Raw genomic sequence first — 17,619 nt, 5'->3', positions numbered from 1 at the left:
GTTCTGGGGCAGAACAACAGATTTTTACCGTGTCAACTCGGGGGATTCGATCCAGCAAACTTTCAGTTACTGGTCCAACACTCTAACCACAAGGCTACACACCTTACTATGTCAATATGTCAGGCGTCAGTTGTGAAAAAATACAATAGTTGGAAGAGCTTCAGAGTTCACTGAAAATATGCCATTGCTGATTTTTTTTTGCCGTTAAAGCTGCAATATATAACTTTTAGAGCAACCCAACCAAATTCACATAGAAATGTGAGTTATAGATCATCATATATATGTGTTCTATGTGTGCTATTTCTATGCATATGGTTCTTAAGTTTTGTTTTTGCATCTTACTTTTAGTTTTGTACCCCAGCTTCAAACAGCTGAAAATGTAATATTTTGGTAATTGAAAATATATTTCACAGCAGTTTTAGATTGTACAATGATCTGGACATTCTCTATGCTTGTATTGTCACATAATCTGAAATTAAGCAAACTGTTAGAATTTTTGCAACCACAAAATGGTGGAGCGATTTCTGCATAGTGCACCTTTAATTAGGCTATTTTTTCTATAATTCCATTGTATCCTCTCCTGCTGGCTCCTATCACCTGTTAGGAGAAGGAATAAGAAGAACCCATTTCACTGGCATTAGAATATAGACACCACCAGGCTTCTGAAAAACATTCTCATAATAATACCAGTATACCAGTCCAATGATTTAAAATGATTTATTTATTCATTTATTTATAAGGGACCATGCAAATAGCACCTACATCACTCATTTACATAAGGATGATTTTGATAGATTTTGGTTACGATAATGATTATTTAGAGGACTAAAATAAAAGCTGAACCATTTCCATGGATGAAATGCTTTCTATCATCATGGTAATGTACGTCAGGGGTTGTGATTACTTCTGCTCTGTATCGGGTGCCCTATTTCACCTCACCACAACAGTATACAGGAACACTGATACTATATCTTGTCAAGCATCATATGTGTTTTAATGGGAAAGTGTCATAGGTGTGACAAGACTATTGTGTCCACTTTAGCTACTGGTGCAACAATGTCATCACACTTCCCAGCATGCTGTGCAGGTCTGCCCCAGACCTAATCAACCTGTTCCCTCTCTTCCCCCTACACATCACCACCCTATCCTCCTCTCCTCTCCTTCTATCTCACCTATCCCCTCTTTATTATGGCTCCTAACTCCTATATCAGCTTTGTCTTTCTAGGCTTTTGTTTTCTGTCTATCTTGCTCGCTCCCCCATTTCCGTCCATCCCCTCTCACGCTCTCTCTCTCTCTCTCTCCCTTTACTTTGTCACAGTGTATAGTGAAATTCACGCAGGCCAGCAGTTACCAGGCAACAGGCTAGAACTCTGAGACACATGCTCACCAGCTCTCACTAGCTCTCCATCCTGCTCTGTCTCTCACTCATATAGAGCTAACTGTTGTTGTGTACTGCTGGTTACTCATATCTTAATCTCAAAGGTTTCCAAGGGAGTCCATTTTGATGGTGGTTTGCACGTCTGTTTTGTGAACTTCTACACAGGTGAAACTGAGGTAACAAGTGTAGTCCTTGTTTTAAACTGGGTTTGGCTGATATTTGGTGGATTAGCTGACTAGTATTGGGAAACATTATAGGAAAGGTTCAGCTCTTAAAATGAGCTATCCTCTTAACTGCTGCGTCAGGTCCAGATTATCCCACATGTAAAAATATGTTAGCAGCAGCCCAACCATGTTTGTAGGATTATCATATAAGTAAGGGGGATGTGGTGTAAATGGTTTATACTAAGTACAGTATCTTCATCTTGAGTGGAACTGGAGTGATCATTATTTGAACCTGCCTCAAAATTCCAAACTACACTCACCGGCCAGTTTATTTGGTACACCCATCTAGTACCAGGTTTAACCACCCTCCAGAACAGCCTAAATTCTTCAAGTCAGAAATGTTCCACAGGGAAGTTAGTCCATGCTGAGGCGATAGCATCATGCAGTTGCTGCAGATTGGACGGCAGTACACCACCGCCACCAGCCTGTACCGTTGATACCAGGCAGGATGGGTCCATGGACTCATGCTGCTTACGCCAAATCCTGACTCTGCCATCAGCATGACACAACAGGAACTGGTATTTGTCGGACCAGGCAATGTTTTTCTACTTCTCAAATATCCAGTGGAGCCGCTTCTTCTTGTTTTAACTGATAAGAGTCGAACATAGTGGACGAGTTGTGCGTTCAAAGATGCCGTTCTGCACACCACTGTAGTACTGCGCCGTTATTTGTCTCTTTGTGGCCAGCCTGTTAGCTTGAACAAATCTTGCCATTCTCCTTTGACCTCTCTCATCAACAAGCTGTATTTGCTCACAGGGCTGCCACTGACTGGATGTTTTTTGTTGTTGATTTCACGTTGAATTCACGTTAGTTGACAACTCAACCAAATGTATATCAAAACTAGACATTAAACTGATGTCTGTGCCCATTGGGACCTAATGTGACATCGTTGGACTAACTCGTCTATAATAACACTCAGATCGAGAGTTGAGAGAGCTGATCCTCAGCTGCTAATCTCTCGTTAAGAGAAATGGCTTCTCATGGCTGCTCTGATGGGGTAAGTAACAGAGTGCTGAAACTATCTCCAAATCCTAGGCATAGTAGGAAGCCAAGGTTTGAATACATTTAGTAGGCCGTGCCTACAGAGTTTTTCCTGACCTTGTGAAAAACTCTGGGCCCTATAATTATAGCCTATGTATAATTACGTATAACTACGAACAGTTTTTCCTGTCAGGCCATGTGATCAGGAAAACCTCCTGGCTCAATGTACAGTATGGAAGTGTCACTTCAGTCGGAGGTCATGCTCTTTGTAATGGCTGTAATGGAATGATATAAAACACAATGGAATGGCATCAAACACATGGAAACCAATTCAAATGGAAACCATGTGTTTGATACCTTTCCACTCATTCTGTTTCCACCATTACAATAAGCCACCCTCCTTCTACCAGCCTTCACTGGTATAGGGATGACAATCAACTGTATACTAAGATACAGTTATATTTTCATCGTGCACTGATAACCACAGACATTGTATAGTTTTTTAATAACACATCAATTGTAACCCATTTATTTGTTTTGTTTGAGCTAGTTTCGCATTTGGGAAAGTACTTTTCACCATTTTGGAGGAGTTCCACACACAAACAATGGGGAAACATGCCACTGAAAAAGTCAGTGACAAGTCGGAAATTTATCTCAGAGATAGGAAGTCCCTAGTGGAACAGAATGCCCTTGCTTTTCACCTCAAAGCTGCCATGCTATCGATCGTGTCGCTCTCCTGCTGCGGTGTGTTTTGATCAAGGAGAGTGGACTGGTTCTCTAGAGACCAGGAGGAAATCACAAAGAAATGGTGGAGGGAAGGAGGGAGGAAGAGGGGAAGACAGCAAATTAATGCTTTGAAGAGGAAGAAACACTATCATTCACTCAGGTTTCCCCTAGGTAGAATTGTGCTTTGTAAATATGTTATATAACCAAGGCTATACCCACACACCACTTTAGAAATGTTAGTAGATGACAAAATGCACATTATAACCGGGAGAGGGACTTTGAATAGGCCTATGTGTTCTGCTATTGAAACTACTCTGTCTCATCCTATCTTATAATGGACGGTCACAGAGTGAGATTGATGGAAAGTGATTGGTTGAACGTGATTGGTTGATGTGTTGCCAACGGAGGCGTGGTAAAATAGTAACCAGGTTTCTCACCCTTCTGTTTCTTGTCGCTATAGCGATGAGGAGGAGATGCGGAAGTCTTTCTCGGAGCTGGGGGACACCAGCCAGGCAGACTCCGCCTCTAAACACAAGAAGAGCATGGCCAGCGGCGGGAAACCACTAGTGGCCATGGCCCAGCCCTCAGGAGCCCTTCTGTACAAGAACGGCTTCCTGGTGCGCAAGGTGCACGCTGACTCAGACGGCAAAAGAAGTACGTGCCAAAACCATATACATACATTTATAGCTCTGGTAAAAAAAAAGATATAATATTGACAAACCCCCTATCCCCTCCCTATCCTCATCGCTGTTTATTTGTTAATCCTACTCATTTAGTCTTTTGCTGTTACTTTAGCAGCAGCTACAGTATACTTCTTGTGGTCCACATACAGCAAATCGTATAATTCCTACCACTTAGTATGAAGCAATGTATTGAGGTCTGATGTTAGTATGGACATTTGAAGCTGACCTGAGTTTTGACCTAACTATTCTCCTGGTCACAGCACCGCGTGGGAAGAGAGGATGGAAGACGTTCTATGGCATTCTGAAAGGGCTGATTCTCTACCTACAGAAGGTGAGCAGCTCCTGCCGACGGGAGCAGGTCTGACAACTTCTGCCACTTCTGTTCCACTTTATGAACTCACGAGACTTTCACTGTTCCACACCACAGAACATGGCAAAATGTTCTGAAAAGTCTCAAAAAGACTTCCAAGTCCAATCACTTTTTACATACTCGTATTCAGTAACGATACAGTTTCTGTACCAAAGAAACAAAAACAAAAGATTGCTAAGATTATCCCACTTCGTTACATACCCATATACAATAACATTTGTGATACACGTATACCAATATTTGATTGACACAAACTGAAATACTAAAACTGCTCATACAGATGCACTCTCCAACCATGCGGATGGATTTTCATACCCTGTTGAGTGTGGATATTATCAGAATGAGATCATTCACAAAGGTTGAGTCTTTTGTTCAGTGCCTTCAGACTACAGTCCTCAGACCTGGCACTGCCCTCTATGCCCATATAGACCAGTGGTCCTGGCCTTTGCTAGGGGCAGCCCTGTCAGCTTCTTGGGCTTGTGTTCCGCTAAATTTGAACGGAAGCAAGGGTCCCGTCCAGAGATGTTACCATTGCGACGCAGCTGTGCCAATGATTTATGTACTGTATGTCTATGGGCACTGGTCTCTGGTCCAACAGTCAGGTCTGCTTTGGGGAGAGGCAAGGCCCCTTACTGGGGTGTCAAAAATAACCCTTTCCTTAGTATGGTTTGTTTTGTAACATCCCAACAACAAGTCATCCTGCAGAAAGAGAGGTCGGGACACAGTTACCTACTAGAGTGTCCTGATTCAATCATCCACAATCCAGTTACAATTCATTGCTGTGTTTTATGATTGATGACATTTCACACCATAACATCCATTGCCAACTTACTGATGCTTAACATTCTCACATTACAACCAAATTAGATTATCGGTACTTACAGAACCATCTGGGCATTGAATACACTACCCTGCGGTTAGAAGAACTACTGCGATGGTCAATAATGACATAATGAGGTATTCACACTTTATGCTGATTGTCATTGTTTGACCATGCAGGGAGTGTACCGGCCAGATAAGCAGCTGTCGGACGAAGATCTGAAGAACGCTGTGTCCATCCACCACTCTCTGGCCATGAGGGCTGCCGACTACAGCAAGAGACCCAATGTGTTCTACCTCCGCACCGCCGACTGGAGGGTCTACCTCTTCCAGGCACCGTGAGTCCCATCCCTCACTTCACTGTTCTTGTCTCATCCATTCTTAACACACCTCAAAGACTGACTTATACCTTGCTTTCTCACACTCCTGTAAGATCGAGCCATCCCTCGTTTTTACGAGTTCGGTGCACACACTTTCAATTGAATGCTAGAGGGTTCATTCTTTGTCTTGGAGCCATATCCTGCAACTTATTCTTAATTGCACAGCACACATCCACCTCAGTCAAGGTCGCCCTCCTCTTCTTGTCTCCTTGTTTGAGCACTACCTGTCTCGCCCCAGTCTCTCCCCTTCTCACCAGCCAAATAATGGCTGTTGCTACCTCCTGCTGTGTGTGTGTGTGTGTCTGTGTGCGTGCGTGCGTGTGTGCTTGTTTTTGGGAGGAGGAGGGCAGTGGGGGGGCTGTAAATTCAGAATGCAGAGGCACATGACGTGGCCACATGTCCCAGTCCCCCAGGAGGACCGGCTCTTCTCCATTTGCAGCCTGCATTTGTCCCAGATACATTCCTCTCTCTCCCTCACTCTCTTCCTCTCCTATCTTTTTCTCTCCCTCTCTCTCGCTCTGCCTCCTTCTTTCTCTCTCTCCCTCTCTTTTCCCTCCCTCCCTCCCTCCCTCCCTACTTCTGTCTCTCTCCTTTCTCAGCCAGTGTCCAAGGAGTTGTGGCAGAGCTGTCTGAGCAAAGCAGCATTTTTTTGTATTCAGCAGCCGTGATGATAATCACTAAGATGTCTTAGTTAGCGCTGTGCGGTGGGGATTGAAATGTGTGTGTGTGGGAGGAGGTGTGTGTGTGGTGTGTGTATGTTGTGTATATGCATGCGTGCAGGTCCATCCTTGGTTTGTGTTTCTGCAACACGATCTCACAAACTCACTGTGCGTGTGTGCTTTGTCCACCATAGAAGCACAGAGCAGATGCAGTCGTGGATCACACGCATCAATACGGTAGCAGCCATGTTCTCGGCGCCACCTTTCCCTGCAGCCATTGGTTCACAGAAGAAATTTGCCCGACCTCTGCTGCCAAGCTCCACCTCCAAACTGTCACAGGTACCTGGGAGAAAATGCATGGACGTCTATCTTCCCATCACCCTGGTCAGGTGACATGGGTGGCGAACTCTGAATTCTGAGTATCTGTGCCTACAGGAGGAGCAGGTCCAGTCCCATGAGACTCGGTTCCGGGCCATCTCCACTGAACTGGCTGAGCTGCACTCATATCCTCCAGACCGAAAGGTCAAAGGCCGCGAGCTGGAGGAGTACCGCCAGCGAGACGAGTACCTGGAGTTTGAGGTGAGCCCGAGGCGACAGTGTGTGAACTTTTAAAAGGCAACAGAAAGGAAAAGAAAGAAATTGGAATTTAGTCGAGCGTTAAGTAATTATGCAGCACTGCATTTCTGTCTCATTCACTTCCTCTGCTTCCCCTCTTTGCGTTTCTTGCCTTCCCTCCTCTCCCTCTGTCTCCTTCTGCCTCCATCCCCTCACTCTTCTGTCACATAGAAAACACGCTACGGTACCTACGCCATGCTGCTGCGGAACAAGATCCGCTGCGGCGAGGATGACCTGTCCGTATTCGAGGTTCAGATCCTGGAGGACAACGGGCTGCAGCGCGCCCATTCCAGCCCCACGCTGCAGGACTTCAGCCAGGCCTCCCAGGGCAGCAGCACCAAGGAGCCGGTGGGCTGCAGTGGCATGGGAAAAGGCTCCAAGCACACCGAGGCCCAGAGATACAGCTACCGCCAGGCCGTCAAGAAGTGAGGCAGGGCGGGGAGCCGGGTGGTGATGACGTGGCAGGTTTGTCTCCCTGCGCAAGTTTTTATTTGAAATCCAGTGGAGGGGGCTTATAAGAGCTTGAAAATGAGAGTGGTGAGAGTGTACTGTATACACCATGCCCCCACCCGGCACCCCCGATCTCCTCGGCCAATAGGGGAGGTGCAGCGGTGCAGATCCTATGACTGGCCAATGCCAGCGGTGCGTTGGGGCAGGAGGGAGGGGGGAGCGTTGGAGAGGTCATGCAGCTTGGAAAGAAGGTATTCCAGCGAAAGCTTGCTGCATATGTTAATAGACGGTACCATGCCGTATGGTAAGACAGAGGTTCCTCCCGTAAGCAGTATCACCGCCGTACAAGGACTCCCATCCAGCATCTTTTTCTTTCCTTTTCTTTCAGGGCACCTCTCCCACAAACCCCTCCTCCAGCCTTTTTTCTTGAAATGTTTTCCTCTGATTTGGGACCAAACATGTTTACACTTTTGACACATTAAGTCTCAGATGACTGTGCTATTGATTTGAACACGTGTTACAGTACTGTAATACTGTAGTAACAGGAGCTAGATCCACGACTCATTGCATTGCTGTTCCCTTTTTTTCCATGACATCTGTGTGTGTCCACATACATGAGGGAGCCTAACGACAAGGGTACTTGCAGCTCCTGAACTCTTCTTTGGGGCAAATGTGATGGCAACAAGGTGGCTCTAGTGGATCAGAATGGCAGTGCACTACACACCCGGATCTGCAATGGAGGCTCAGTTGCAGCTCTCCCTCCTGGCCCAAGTCAGGGCGAGAGACTGTGCTCTCATGACTTCAAACCGCTCCAATCTCTGCCCCCTCTCTCTCTGCTCCCCTGTTCTCACATTCTCTGTCTCAGAGAGGGGGTAACTGTGGCTCCCCTCTCTACCATCTATTCCAAATGGGTTGTCAGAGTGGTTGATGTCATTTGAGCCACACTAGTTTACTACTGTACAGCTACACACGAGTAAAAAAAAATGTAATTGTACTTAATAATCCTCTCAGAAAGAGAGGCCCATGGTTTCTTAATTGCTTTTCCTTAAAGGGACAATATGCGATTTAATATATATGCCCATTGATTTTTGAAGAATAAAACTATCGATGCCTCATGAGCTTACTTCAACCCAAAATATAAACTTGTTTAACTCCTTTGTTTGTATACAATGTAATTGTAAACAAACATGGTATAGCCTCAAAACGCCAGCCTCATCCCTCAGCTGTTTACCGAATCAGTGGTAGGGTAATCGCTATGTTATTGTTCAAAACTGCAGATTGCCCCTTTAATAACAGTTGTTAACCCTCCTACCTAGCCAGTTGCTTTAGCTTTGTCTTGCAGCAGGCTTCTTTTTACTACTCTGTGCGTGAATGTTGTTTTTTCTCAGCATGCCTGCATCGAGCTCTGCCTTTTTCTTCTTCTTGGGGAAAAAAAATGTTTGGGTTATGTTGTCTTTGTACTAATCCTGTTGTATTGACATGTCTTCCCTGTTACTCCATGTGTAATCACTCGTTTATAAGACCTGTTTTAACACTCACCAGGCAGACCCTGAATGTACTTGTTTTTTCAATATTTGTACAGCATTTTACAATAACCTGTTGATGTTGGACATTCTCCCCCTCCTCCTGTGTACTGTTACAAGTGTCATTATACATAAGTGTTATTATAGTAAACCTATGGCATATGTTTTCTAATAACCTGCCAACTACTATATTATGCTTATATTGTATGATACATTATATATGTCGTTTTACAATATATCCTGGTTGAATATGCATAAAATAAACATACATAGTTGATATTATACATTCCCTGTATTTAAATGTCCTGAAAGTGACCTATGATAATCATGTGTTTTTACATAGTATTCTGTATGTAAAGGGTGAACAAAGGCACCAGCACAATCTTGAGTATTGTCTAAATGCCTATGTATCTATCAAACAATGATGAGATTGAGAAAGGAGATCTGGCGAGGTGGGACAATACCATAATCAAATTCCCATCATTATTTCAACTCCCTGGCCTTGAAGTATTCTGAAGAGAATGAGAGAGGCATTCTTCTTTAAATTGGTAGCATGATTCACTTTGAAGGTATTTGTTGATGTTGTCACAGAGTAATGTTTTGCTGTTGTTGCTACATGAAAAACAGACATATGGAATAATGTAGTGGGTGTATGTGTAACGTGTGAAATGCGTGAGGAGGGCCTTGTAGGCTAATAGACGGGGGAAGCAGCAAGACATTTACTGACAGAATATGTATGGAAGCATATCCATACCATATCCTCAGTCAATATAAAGAAAAATAATCAACATAACTATTTCATGACATACCTTCAGTTTCAAGCTACTCAGGCTTTCAAATGTCGGCCTTGAACAGCTGTAATGCCAGCATCGTACCAGCAGAGAGAGCTGTTTAGCAGGACATTCAGTTACCTTTCAGCCATAACATTGCTGCACCTGCACTGCACAAGCTTTTTAGGGTGGCCCATTGGCAGTCTCTGGATATGGAGCACTGCTGAGCTATGTGTGATCGGTGACTGAGAGTTCTTTTTGTGTGTGTGTGTGTGTGTGTGTGTGTGTGTGTGTGTGTGTGTGTGTGTGTGTGTGTGTGTGTGTGTGTGTGTGTGTGTGTGTGTGTGTGTGTGTGTGTGTGTGTGTGTGTGTGTGTGTGTGTGTGTATCTGAGGAGATGTGTTTCTGTTCTGCTGTAAGTTTGTGAATGTCATTGAATGCAGCATGCAGCAACCTGGCTGACCTGCTGTTCTACTAAGGAGCCTATTTAAGGAATGTGGCTGAGGATAATGGTCTAGCCAGTGCATTCATGTGATGTTTTAAAGCAGCAACGGTTTATCCAGCTGTGTCCATTAACTTTACTTACCTTGCTGGAAATGTTGTTTTGTACAATTTTAGTACAGATAATTGAATGTTATGTCTAAGTTTAGCATGGTGTATTTTGCCTTTCGTATTTTCCTATCTCACCTCAGTCATTTTCAAATTATTCTCCTTCCTTTTCCATGATCTCTTCTCCACTCCAGTCTCCTCTGCTCATGCTTTCTTTCCCTCTCTATTCTCCCCTCCACTCCTCCTCCTCTCTCGCATCACTTCACTTTCCCTCTGTCACTGATATTGTCAGTTTGTTCTGCCCTCTGTCTCTGTCATCTCACTAATCTTTTAGGAAGCTGCCTTTATCAGATAACTGTATGTGTTTATTGTTACTATAACTGATGATATATACCTTTAATTGTATTGTAACGATGTTACAGCTGTGATATTACTGCTTGGTACTTGTATTTATCGATAGTGTTTGACACTGGTGGCATATGTTGCCAGGGTAGTCTACCACAGAATGACATGTCCCCTCGGACATTGGAGGGAACAGGGTAAGGACTGAGGGCCTTTTACATACAAAGGGACATTGTGTTGTTCAATCAACAGGTGAACAACTGAAAATCTCATCTCTCACACACTATTTGTTCATATCATAGGGTCTATGCAATACATGCCCTGTTTCCTGTGTCCCAGGCACTAACCATGAGGGAGAGAGGCATGCGGTATAGAATCTGTTATAAAGCAGTATGATAATAATAATAATAATATATGCCATTTAGCAGACGCTTTTATCCAAAGCGACTTACAGTCATGTGTGCATACATTCTACGTATGGGTGGTCCCGGGAATCGAACCCACTACCCTGGCGTTACAAGCGCCATGCTCTACCAACTGAGCTACAGCCGGGACTAGCCTCAGGTTCAACCTCCGCGAGCTCTCTATGCCCACTCTGCCACTGACATCATCACAGAGCAGCTGCAGGGTCTCCATGGCACTGGTTTGCATTGAAACCACTAGCTCCCAACAAGTGTTCGCTCTATGATACTGAAATGAAAGCCTAGGTGTTACTGTATGTTCAACCCATTCCCAGCAAGCACTTATGAATGTGACATGTGATAATATTATTATGGTCTGCTTTCCTTTGTATTATGTTTAGTGTATTTAATGAATGGTTAATATACAGAACAACATTTTTGTCCTTCAGTTCATTGTCATGTTTTTTGTTTTATGAAGCTGAATAAAGTCAATGTATTTAATGCTGTTTTATGCTGATGTGTTGTAGACACCACACCAACGCTTTCAAAACTGTGATATAATACACTACAGTGGGGTTCTGACTCATTTCAGTTTTCTTAGAATGCTGCCAATGAGAGACATTTAAAATGTTTTTACTTGAATTGTTTTACTCATTTTAGCTGTACACATGTCCACCACCAGTTAAAACCTCACCTCTGTAAGAAAACATTGTTTGTATAGGAGCTTTTCTTTTGGGAAGCATAAAGGAAAAATAAAAGTGTTCCAAAAAGTGACAAGTCTTTGCATTTCCTTCTTTTGTCAAATATCAAAGTCAAACTACGTAAAATAATATACCACCACACATGGAGCCAGACTGTTTGCACCTGTCATTTCAAAAGGGAATTAAACATTGATTATAAACTGGGTGGTTCAATCCCTGAATGCTGATTGGCTGACAGCCATGGTATATCAGACCGTATACCATGGATATGATAAAACAATTACTTGTACTGCTCTAATTACGTTGGTAACCAGTTTATAATAGCAATAAGGCACCTCAGGGGTTTGTGATATATGGCCAATATAACACGGCTCAGGGATATATGTCCAGGCACTCTGCGTTGCATCATATCTTGGCCATATACCACACCTCCTCGGGTCTTATTGCTTAAGTATAAAGTGGGTAAGACATGATCATGATGCCATTAGTATCCTTCACAGCCATGTGTGTGTGTGTCCGTCACTGACCTTTTAAACACGTATCACTTTTTAATAACAATATCACAGTGATCGAGGTCTTTGGCATGATGTCACACATTTAAGCAGCAATGCCAGACAAGGGTGTCATGCCCCAATTATTTTAGATGGGGAACGAAGTACGTGAGGATATATATTTTATATTTGAGATTCTTCAAAGTAGCCACCATTTGCTTTGATGGCAGCTTTGCACACTCTTGGCATCCTCTCAACCAGCTTCATAGGGTAATCACCTGGAATGTAATTTTAATTAATAGCTGTACCTTGTTAAAAGTTAATAGGTGGGATTTATTTTCTTCTTAATGCGTTTGAGCCAATCAATTGTGTTGTGACAAGGTGGAGGGGGGTATACAGAAGACAGCCCTATTTGATAAAAGACCAAGTCCATATTATGGCAAGAACAGCTCAAATAAGCTAAGAGAAGTGACATTCCATCATTACTTTAAGACATGAAAGTCAGTCAATACGGAAAAAATTCAAGAACTTTGAAAGTTTCTTCATGTGCAGTCGCAAAAACCATCAATCACTATATTGAAACTGACTCTCACGAGGACTGCCACAGGAAAGGATGGCCCAGAGTTACCGCTGCTGCAGAGGACAAGTTCATTAGAGTTACCAACCTCAGGAATTGCAGCCCAAATAAATGCTTCACAGAGTTCAAGTTACATACACATGTCAACATCAATTGTTCAGAGGAGACTGCATGAATCAGGCCTTCATGGCACAATTGTTGCAAAGATGCCACTACTAAAGGACACTGATAAGAAGAAGAGACTTGCTTGGGTCAAGAAACACGAGCAATGGACATTAGACCGGTGGAAATCTGTCCTTTGGTCAGATGAGTCCAAATGTGACATTTTTGGTTCCAACCACCATGATCTCCGCATGCGTGGTTCCCACCGTGAAGTATGAAGCAGGAGGTGTGATGGTGTGGGGGTGCTTTGCCGGTAACCCTGTCAATGATTTATTTAGAATTCAAGGCACACTTAACCAGCATGGCTACCACAGCATTCTGCAGCGATACTCCATCCCATCTGGTTTGTGCTTAGTGGGACAATCATCTGTTTTCAACAGGACAATGACCCAACACACATCCAGGCTGTGTAAGGGCTATTTGACCAAGAAGGAGAGTGATGGAGTGCTGCATCAGATGACCTTGCCTCCACAATCACCCGACTTCAGCCCAATTGAGATGGTTAGGGATGAGTTGGATTGCAGAGTGAAGGAAAATCAGCCAACAAGTGCTCAGCATACGTGGGAACTCCTTCAAGACTGTTGGAAAAGCATTCCTCATGAAGCTGGTTGAGAGAATGCCAAGAGTGTGCAAAGCTGTCACCAAGGCAAAGTGTGGCTACTTAAAAGAATATAAAATATAAAATACATTTAGATTTGTTAATAAAATTGCTAGGTGGCTAGTATTACTGAGAAGCAACAAAACATTTCATTTAAGTAATTTAGCAGACACTCTTATCCATAGCGACTTACAGTAGTGAGTACATACATTTTTCATGCTTGTCCCGCATGGGAATCAAACGCACAACCCTGGTGTTGCAAGTACCATGCTCTACCAACTGGGCCCCACAGAAAGGCAATTTTTGTCTCATTTATTCATCAAGAAGGAATCAATAGGCTACATAGCTTGATCAAATTAATATGCTAAACAATATGCTAAACAACATCTGAGGGGGCACGTGCCCCCTATGGGCATGACGCCTCTCTCGGGCACACCTGTTTCATTTTACTTTCCCTTCAGAAAAGCAGCTGGGTTTTTGAGTGAGTCCTTCCCATCACTGGCAGCAAATCAATCAAATCAAACACTGTGTGTCACTTGCCAGTCTTTCTCATCCTCCACTGACAATACTGTCTGGAGTAGGTGATCTAGTGTCCTGTTGGCCAAACCAAGATTTAATTTCAGAATTTATTAAAATTAGGTTAGGTTTAATGGCAGTGTTCCCTCAAAATGTTTTCGGCACTGAGCAAATTTCAGGTCTGCTGAGCTTAAATTTCAACTTGTGAAAATTCTGTACAACTTCCGCCGAGCGTTTACTGTGAACACTGAGTCTGTACCCACTTTAAGTTACAGTTTTAACAGTGGCCAAGTAGGATACTGTGGCTATTTGATCATAATGAAGGCCTACCAGAGAGGCCTACCGTAAAAAATAATGGAGAAAAACGCATCCCATAACATTTTAACATGGAAATATCTGTTCTATCATTCAGCCTATAGCAGCAGCCAATAAGTGGTGTTCGTTCCATGTTTTTTATGCTATTTTATGCTAATTATGCTATGCTCTGCCTATTGGCTACATAGCTTATTCAATACTGTCTCAAAATACTGTAGCTAAAGACAGTACAGTTCAAAGGGAATGGCACAGATCCATATATGGCAATGGGTATTGGCATATAGACCTACTACAACTCTGATTTCCACTGGGATTCTCTGCCTCTAACTCTATTACAGGGGCTGAGTCACTGGCTTACTGGGGCTCTCTCATGCCGTCCCTGGAGGGGGTGCGTCACCTGAGTGGGTTGATTCACTGATGTGGTCATCCTGTCTGGGTTGGCGCCCCCCCCCCCTTGGGTTGTGCCATGGCGGAGATCTTTGTGGGCTATACTCAGTCTTGTCTCAGGATGGTAAGTTGGTGGTTGAAGATATCCCTCTAGTGGGGTGGGGGCTGTGCTTTGGCAAAGTGGGTGGGGTTATATCCTTCCTGTTTGGCCCTGTCCGGAGGTGTCCTCGGATGGGGCCACAGTGTCTCCTGACCCCTCCTGTCTCAGCCTCCAGTATTTATGTTGCAGTAGTTTATGTGTCGGGGGGCTAGGGTCAGTTTGTTATATCTGGAGTACTTCTCCTGTCCTATTCGGTATCCTGTGTGAATCTAAGTGTGCATTCTCTAATTCTCTCCTCTCTTTCTTTCTCTCTCTCGGAGGACCTGAGCCCTAGGACCATGCCCCAGGACTACCTGACATGATGACTCCTTGCTGTCCCCAGTCCACCTGGCCGTGCTGCTGCTCCAGTTTCAACTGTTCTGCCTTATTATTATTCGACCATGCTGGTCATTTATGAACATTTGAACATCTTGGCCATGTTCTGTTATAATCTCCACCTGGCACAGCCAGAAGAGGACTGGCCACCCCACATAGCCTGGTTTCTCTCTAGGGTTCTTCCTAAGTTTTGGCCTTTCTAGGGAGTTTTTCCTAGCCACCGTGCTTCTACACCTGCATTGCTTGCTGTTTGGGGTTTCTGTCCAGCACTTTGAGATATCAGCTGATGTATGAAGGGCTATATAAATAAATTTGATTTGATTTGATTTGATTGGGTATTGCGCACTGGTCTGTGTAGAATAGGGGCCTGAGTCGTGTCTATCATTGCAATAGAATCCTACTCCAATGCGCTCTGCCTACCAAGAACATGTCTTGCACAGTTAGTTTTACATACTAAATCTTGCATATTTGGTTTGTTTCGGTATATTACATTAAAAGTGGCTAATATTGTGTTGGCTCGATCACATTTGCCACAGTAGAGCGAAACTTTGATAGTGTTAACTAAAGGAGAAACTGTAGAAAGTTGAGTTCGATCTTGTGCTTCTCTTTAGGGGCTCCTATTTCTTCTGCTGGGAAGTCCGAGATGAGCTGCATGCTTAGAAGGAACATTGGTTGAGGGTTTGGTTAAGGGTAGGGTTAAGACATTGGCAATTTTAGCATGTAAATCTTGGTGGGGCCAACTCTTAGATATATGCCAGCAAAGCCACTACACAACACAACACTAAAAAGTACATTTGTCACTATAAAGGTGACAAACGGTGCCCACAAACTGTTATGGCCTACATAAGTCCTAACAGCAGTCCTAAACAGCAGTCCCAATACCTTACCACTGTTACACCTGGCTATCAGCAGAGCCTTGTCTGGCAGTGAAACAATTCATTCAGCCCCATTTACTACCTTTAAAAAAAAACATACATGACCGATCAAAAGTTTTAGAACACCTACTCATTCAAGGGTTTTTCTTTATTTTTACTATTTTCTACATTGCAGAATAATAGTGAAGACATCAAAACTATGAAATAACACATATGCAATCATGTAGAAACCAAAAAAGGTTTAAACAAATCAAAATATATTTCATATTTGAGATTCTTAATTCAAAAGGCCCTCGCACATCTGAGCAATCTTTTTTGCAGTATGTATGGTAACAGTTGAACAAATATGAAGGCCGTGAGGCCGATACGTAAGCTTATTAAAGATCAGTGATACCATCAAGAGCAATGTGAGGTTTCCTTTTTCCTTCATATTTGAGATTCTTCAAATAGCCACCCTTTGCCTTGATGACAACTTTGCAGACTCTTGGCATGATATGGCTGACTTGCTTAAACAAATGTGACAATTCAGATGTACAAACTATGGAATAAGGGGACAACGAGCGGATAAGAGGCAATCTGTCATTTTGATTAAGACATTAATGAGCGATCTAGGATGGACGTACAGTATTCAATGTAACTATTAGTTCAGCACTTTTGAAATGTAACAGCGCCAGAATTCAGAACATGGGATATTCTTACAGTATTCTCCCTGTACACAAAGTCAGAACCGTAGAATAAATAAAGGGTATAAGCAGACAATGAAAGCTCTTACAATATTTGATGATGACATTTCAGGCTATAGGCTACATGTGCACCACCAAGTCAGAACAGTAGGTTAAATTATGAGGGGAAAAGGGACCAAATTATTAAGGTGAGCCACATGTGCTACTAACAGCTTACTATATAATAAACACTTTGTATTACTTTCTTAGCTACAGTATACATACACCCTGGTATATTACATACTTTATGTAGCAGCATACAATTAATTTTTTCGACTCACCTTGTTGTGCTGTGCTCACTTGAACAGGAAGGTGGCATGGCGGTCCTTCGTGGACAAATTTTGTCATCAAACGTTGTCATCAAAGTCTGTAATTCTCTGGATTTATGGTACTTTCAAGACAACTGAGAATTCTGAAATAATAAAGGTAGAATCATGACATTAGTGATCTTCAGGCCCAAGTCTCCCTGTAGATTTTGCTGTGATGTAGTGTTCCCGTGAGTGACAGAACCCTGAACTAATCACAGTGCAACTAGAGAACATTACCAACCCCAACACTTCGTATTTTCCAGCATTACCAACCCCAACACTTCGGTGGCTGCCCCACCACCGCAGAAAGCACTGAGCTAGGCTGAAACACCTGCATTTTGGAGCTGCCTTACTCAAGAAAGCAAAAAAAGAGACCATGTTTTTATGCTATATATATATATATATATATATATATATATATATACATTTTGTTTGCCTGTTTTGCATGTTATTTGGGCATTAATACGTGCCACATATCAGTCTGCAAACAATGTAAAAATAAATAAATAATTGAGTTATTAAAGCTGCATAAAAACATGGTCTCTTTATTTTTATTGATTACTTTTTTCGCTAAACAGGTGGGGCTCAAAACAGGTCCCATCTGCCCTGAATGGCAGGTCGCC

General features: G+C 43.1%; 1 protein-coding gene across 2 annotated transcripts in view; it reads left to right on the top strand.

Annotated features, from left to right (window-relative positions):
* LOC118357675 (uncharacterized) overlaps positions 1–11,643 on the top strand; it is a 113,382-nt gene extending 101,739 nt beyond the window's left edge. For both annotated transcript variants that reach the window (XM_035735037.2, XM_035735036.2), the window contains exons 12-17: positions 3,770–3,963; positions 4,253–4,323; positions 5,362–5,519; positions 6,415–6,559; positions 6,656–6,799; positions 7,007–11,643. In XM_035735037.2, coding sequence (XP_035590930.1) covers positions 3,770–3,963; positions 4,253–4,323; positions 5,362–5,519; positions 6,415–6,559; positions 6,656–6,799; positions 7,007–7,264 — 970 coding nt within the window. In that variant the 3' untranslated portion in view covers positions 7,265–11,643. The remainder of the gene's footprint in view (positions 1–3,769; positions 3,964–4,252; positions 4,324–5,361; positions 5,520–6,414; positions 6,560–6,655; positions 6,800–7,006) is intronic.
* Positions 11,644–17,619: the final 5,976 nt, after the last annotated feature.

The sequence above is a fragment of the Oncorhynchus keta genome, chromosome 24 (assembly GCF_023373465.1).
Source record: "Oncorhynchus keta strain PuntledgeMale-10-30-2019 chromosome 24, Oket_V2, whole genome shotgun sequence".
In the NCBI taxonomy this organism is placed as follows: domain Eukaryota; kingdom Metazoa; phylum Chordata; class Actinopteri; order Salmoniformes; family Salmonidae; genus Oncorhynchus; species Oncorhynchus keta.
Note: the sequence above shows the minus strand (reverse complement) of the source record. Positions and strands in the feature narration are given on the sequence as shown.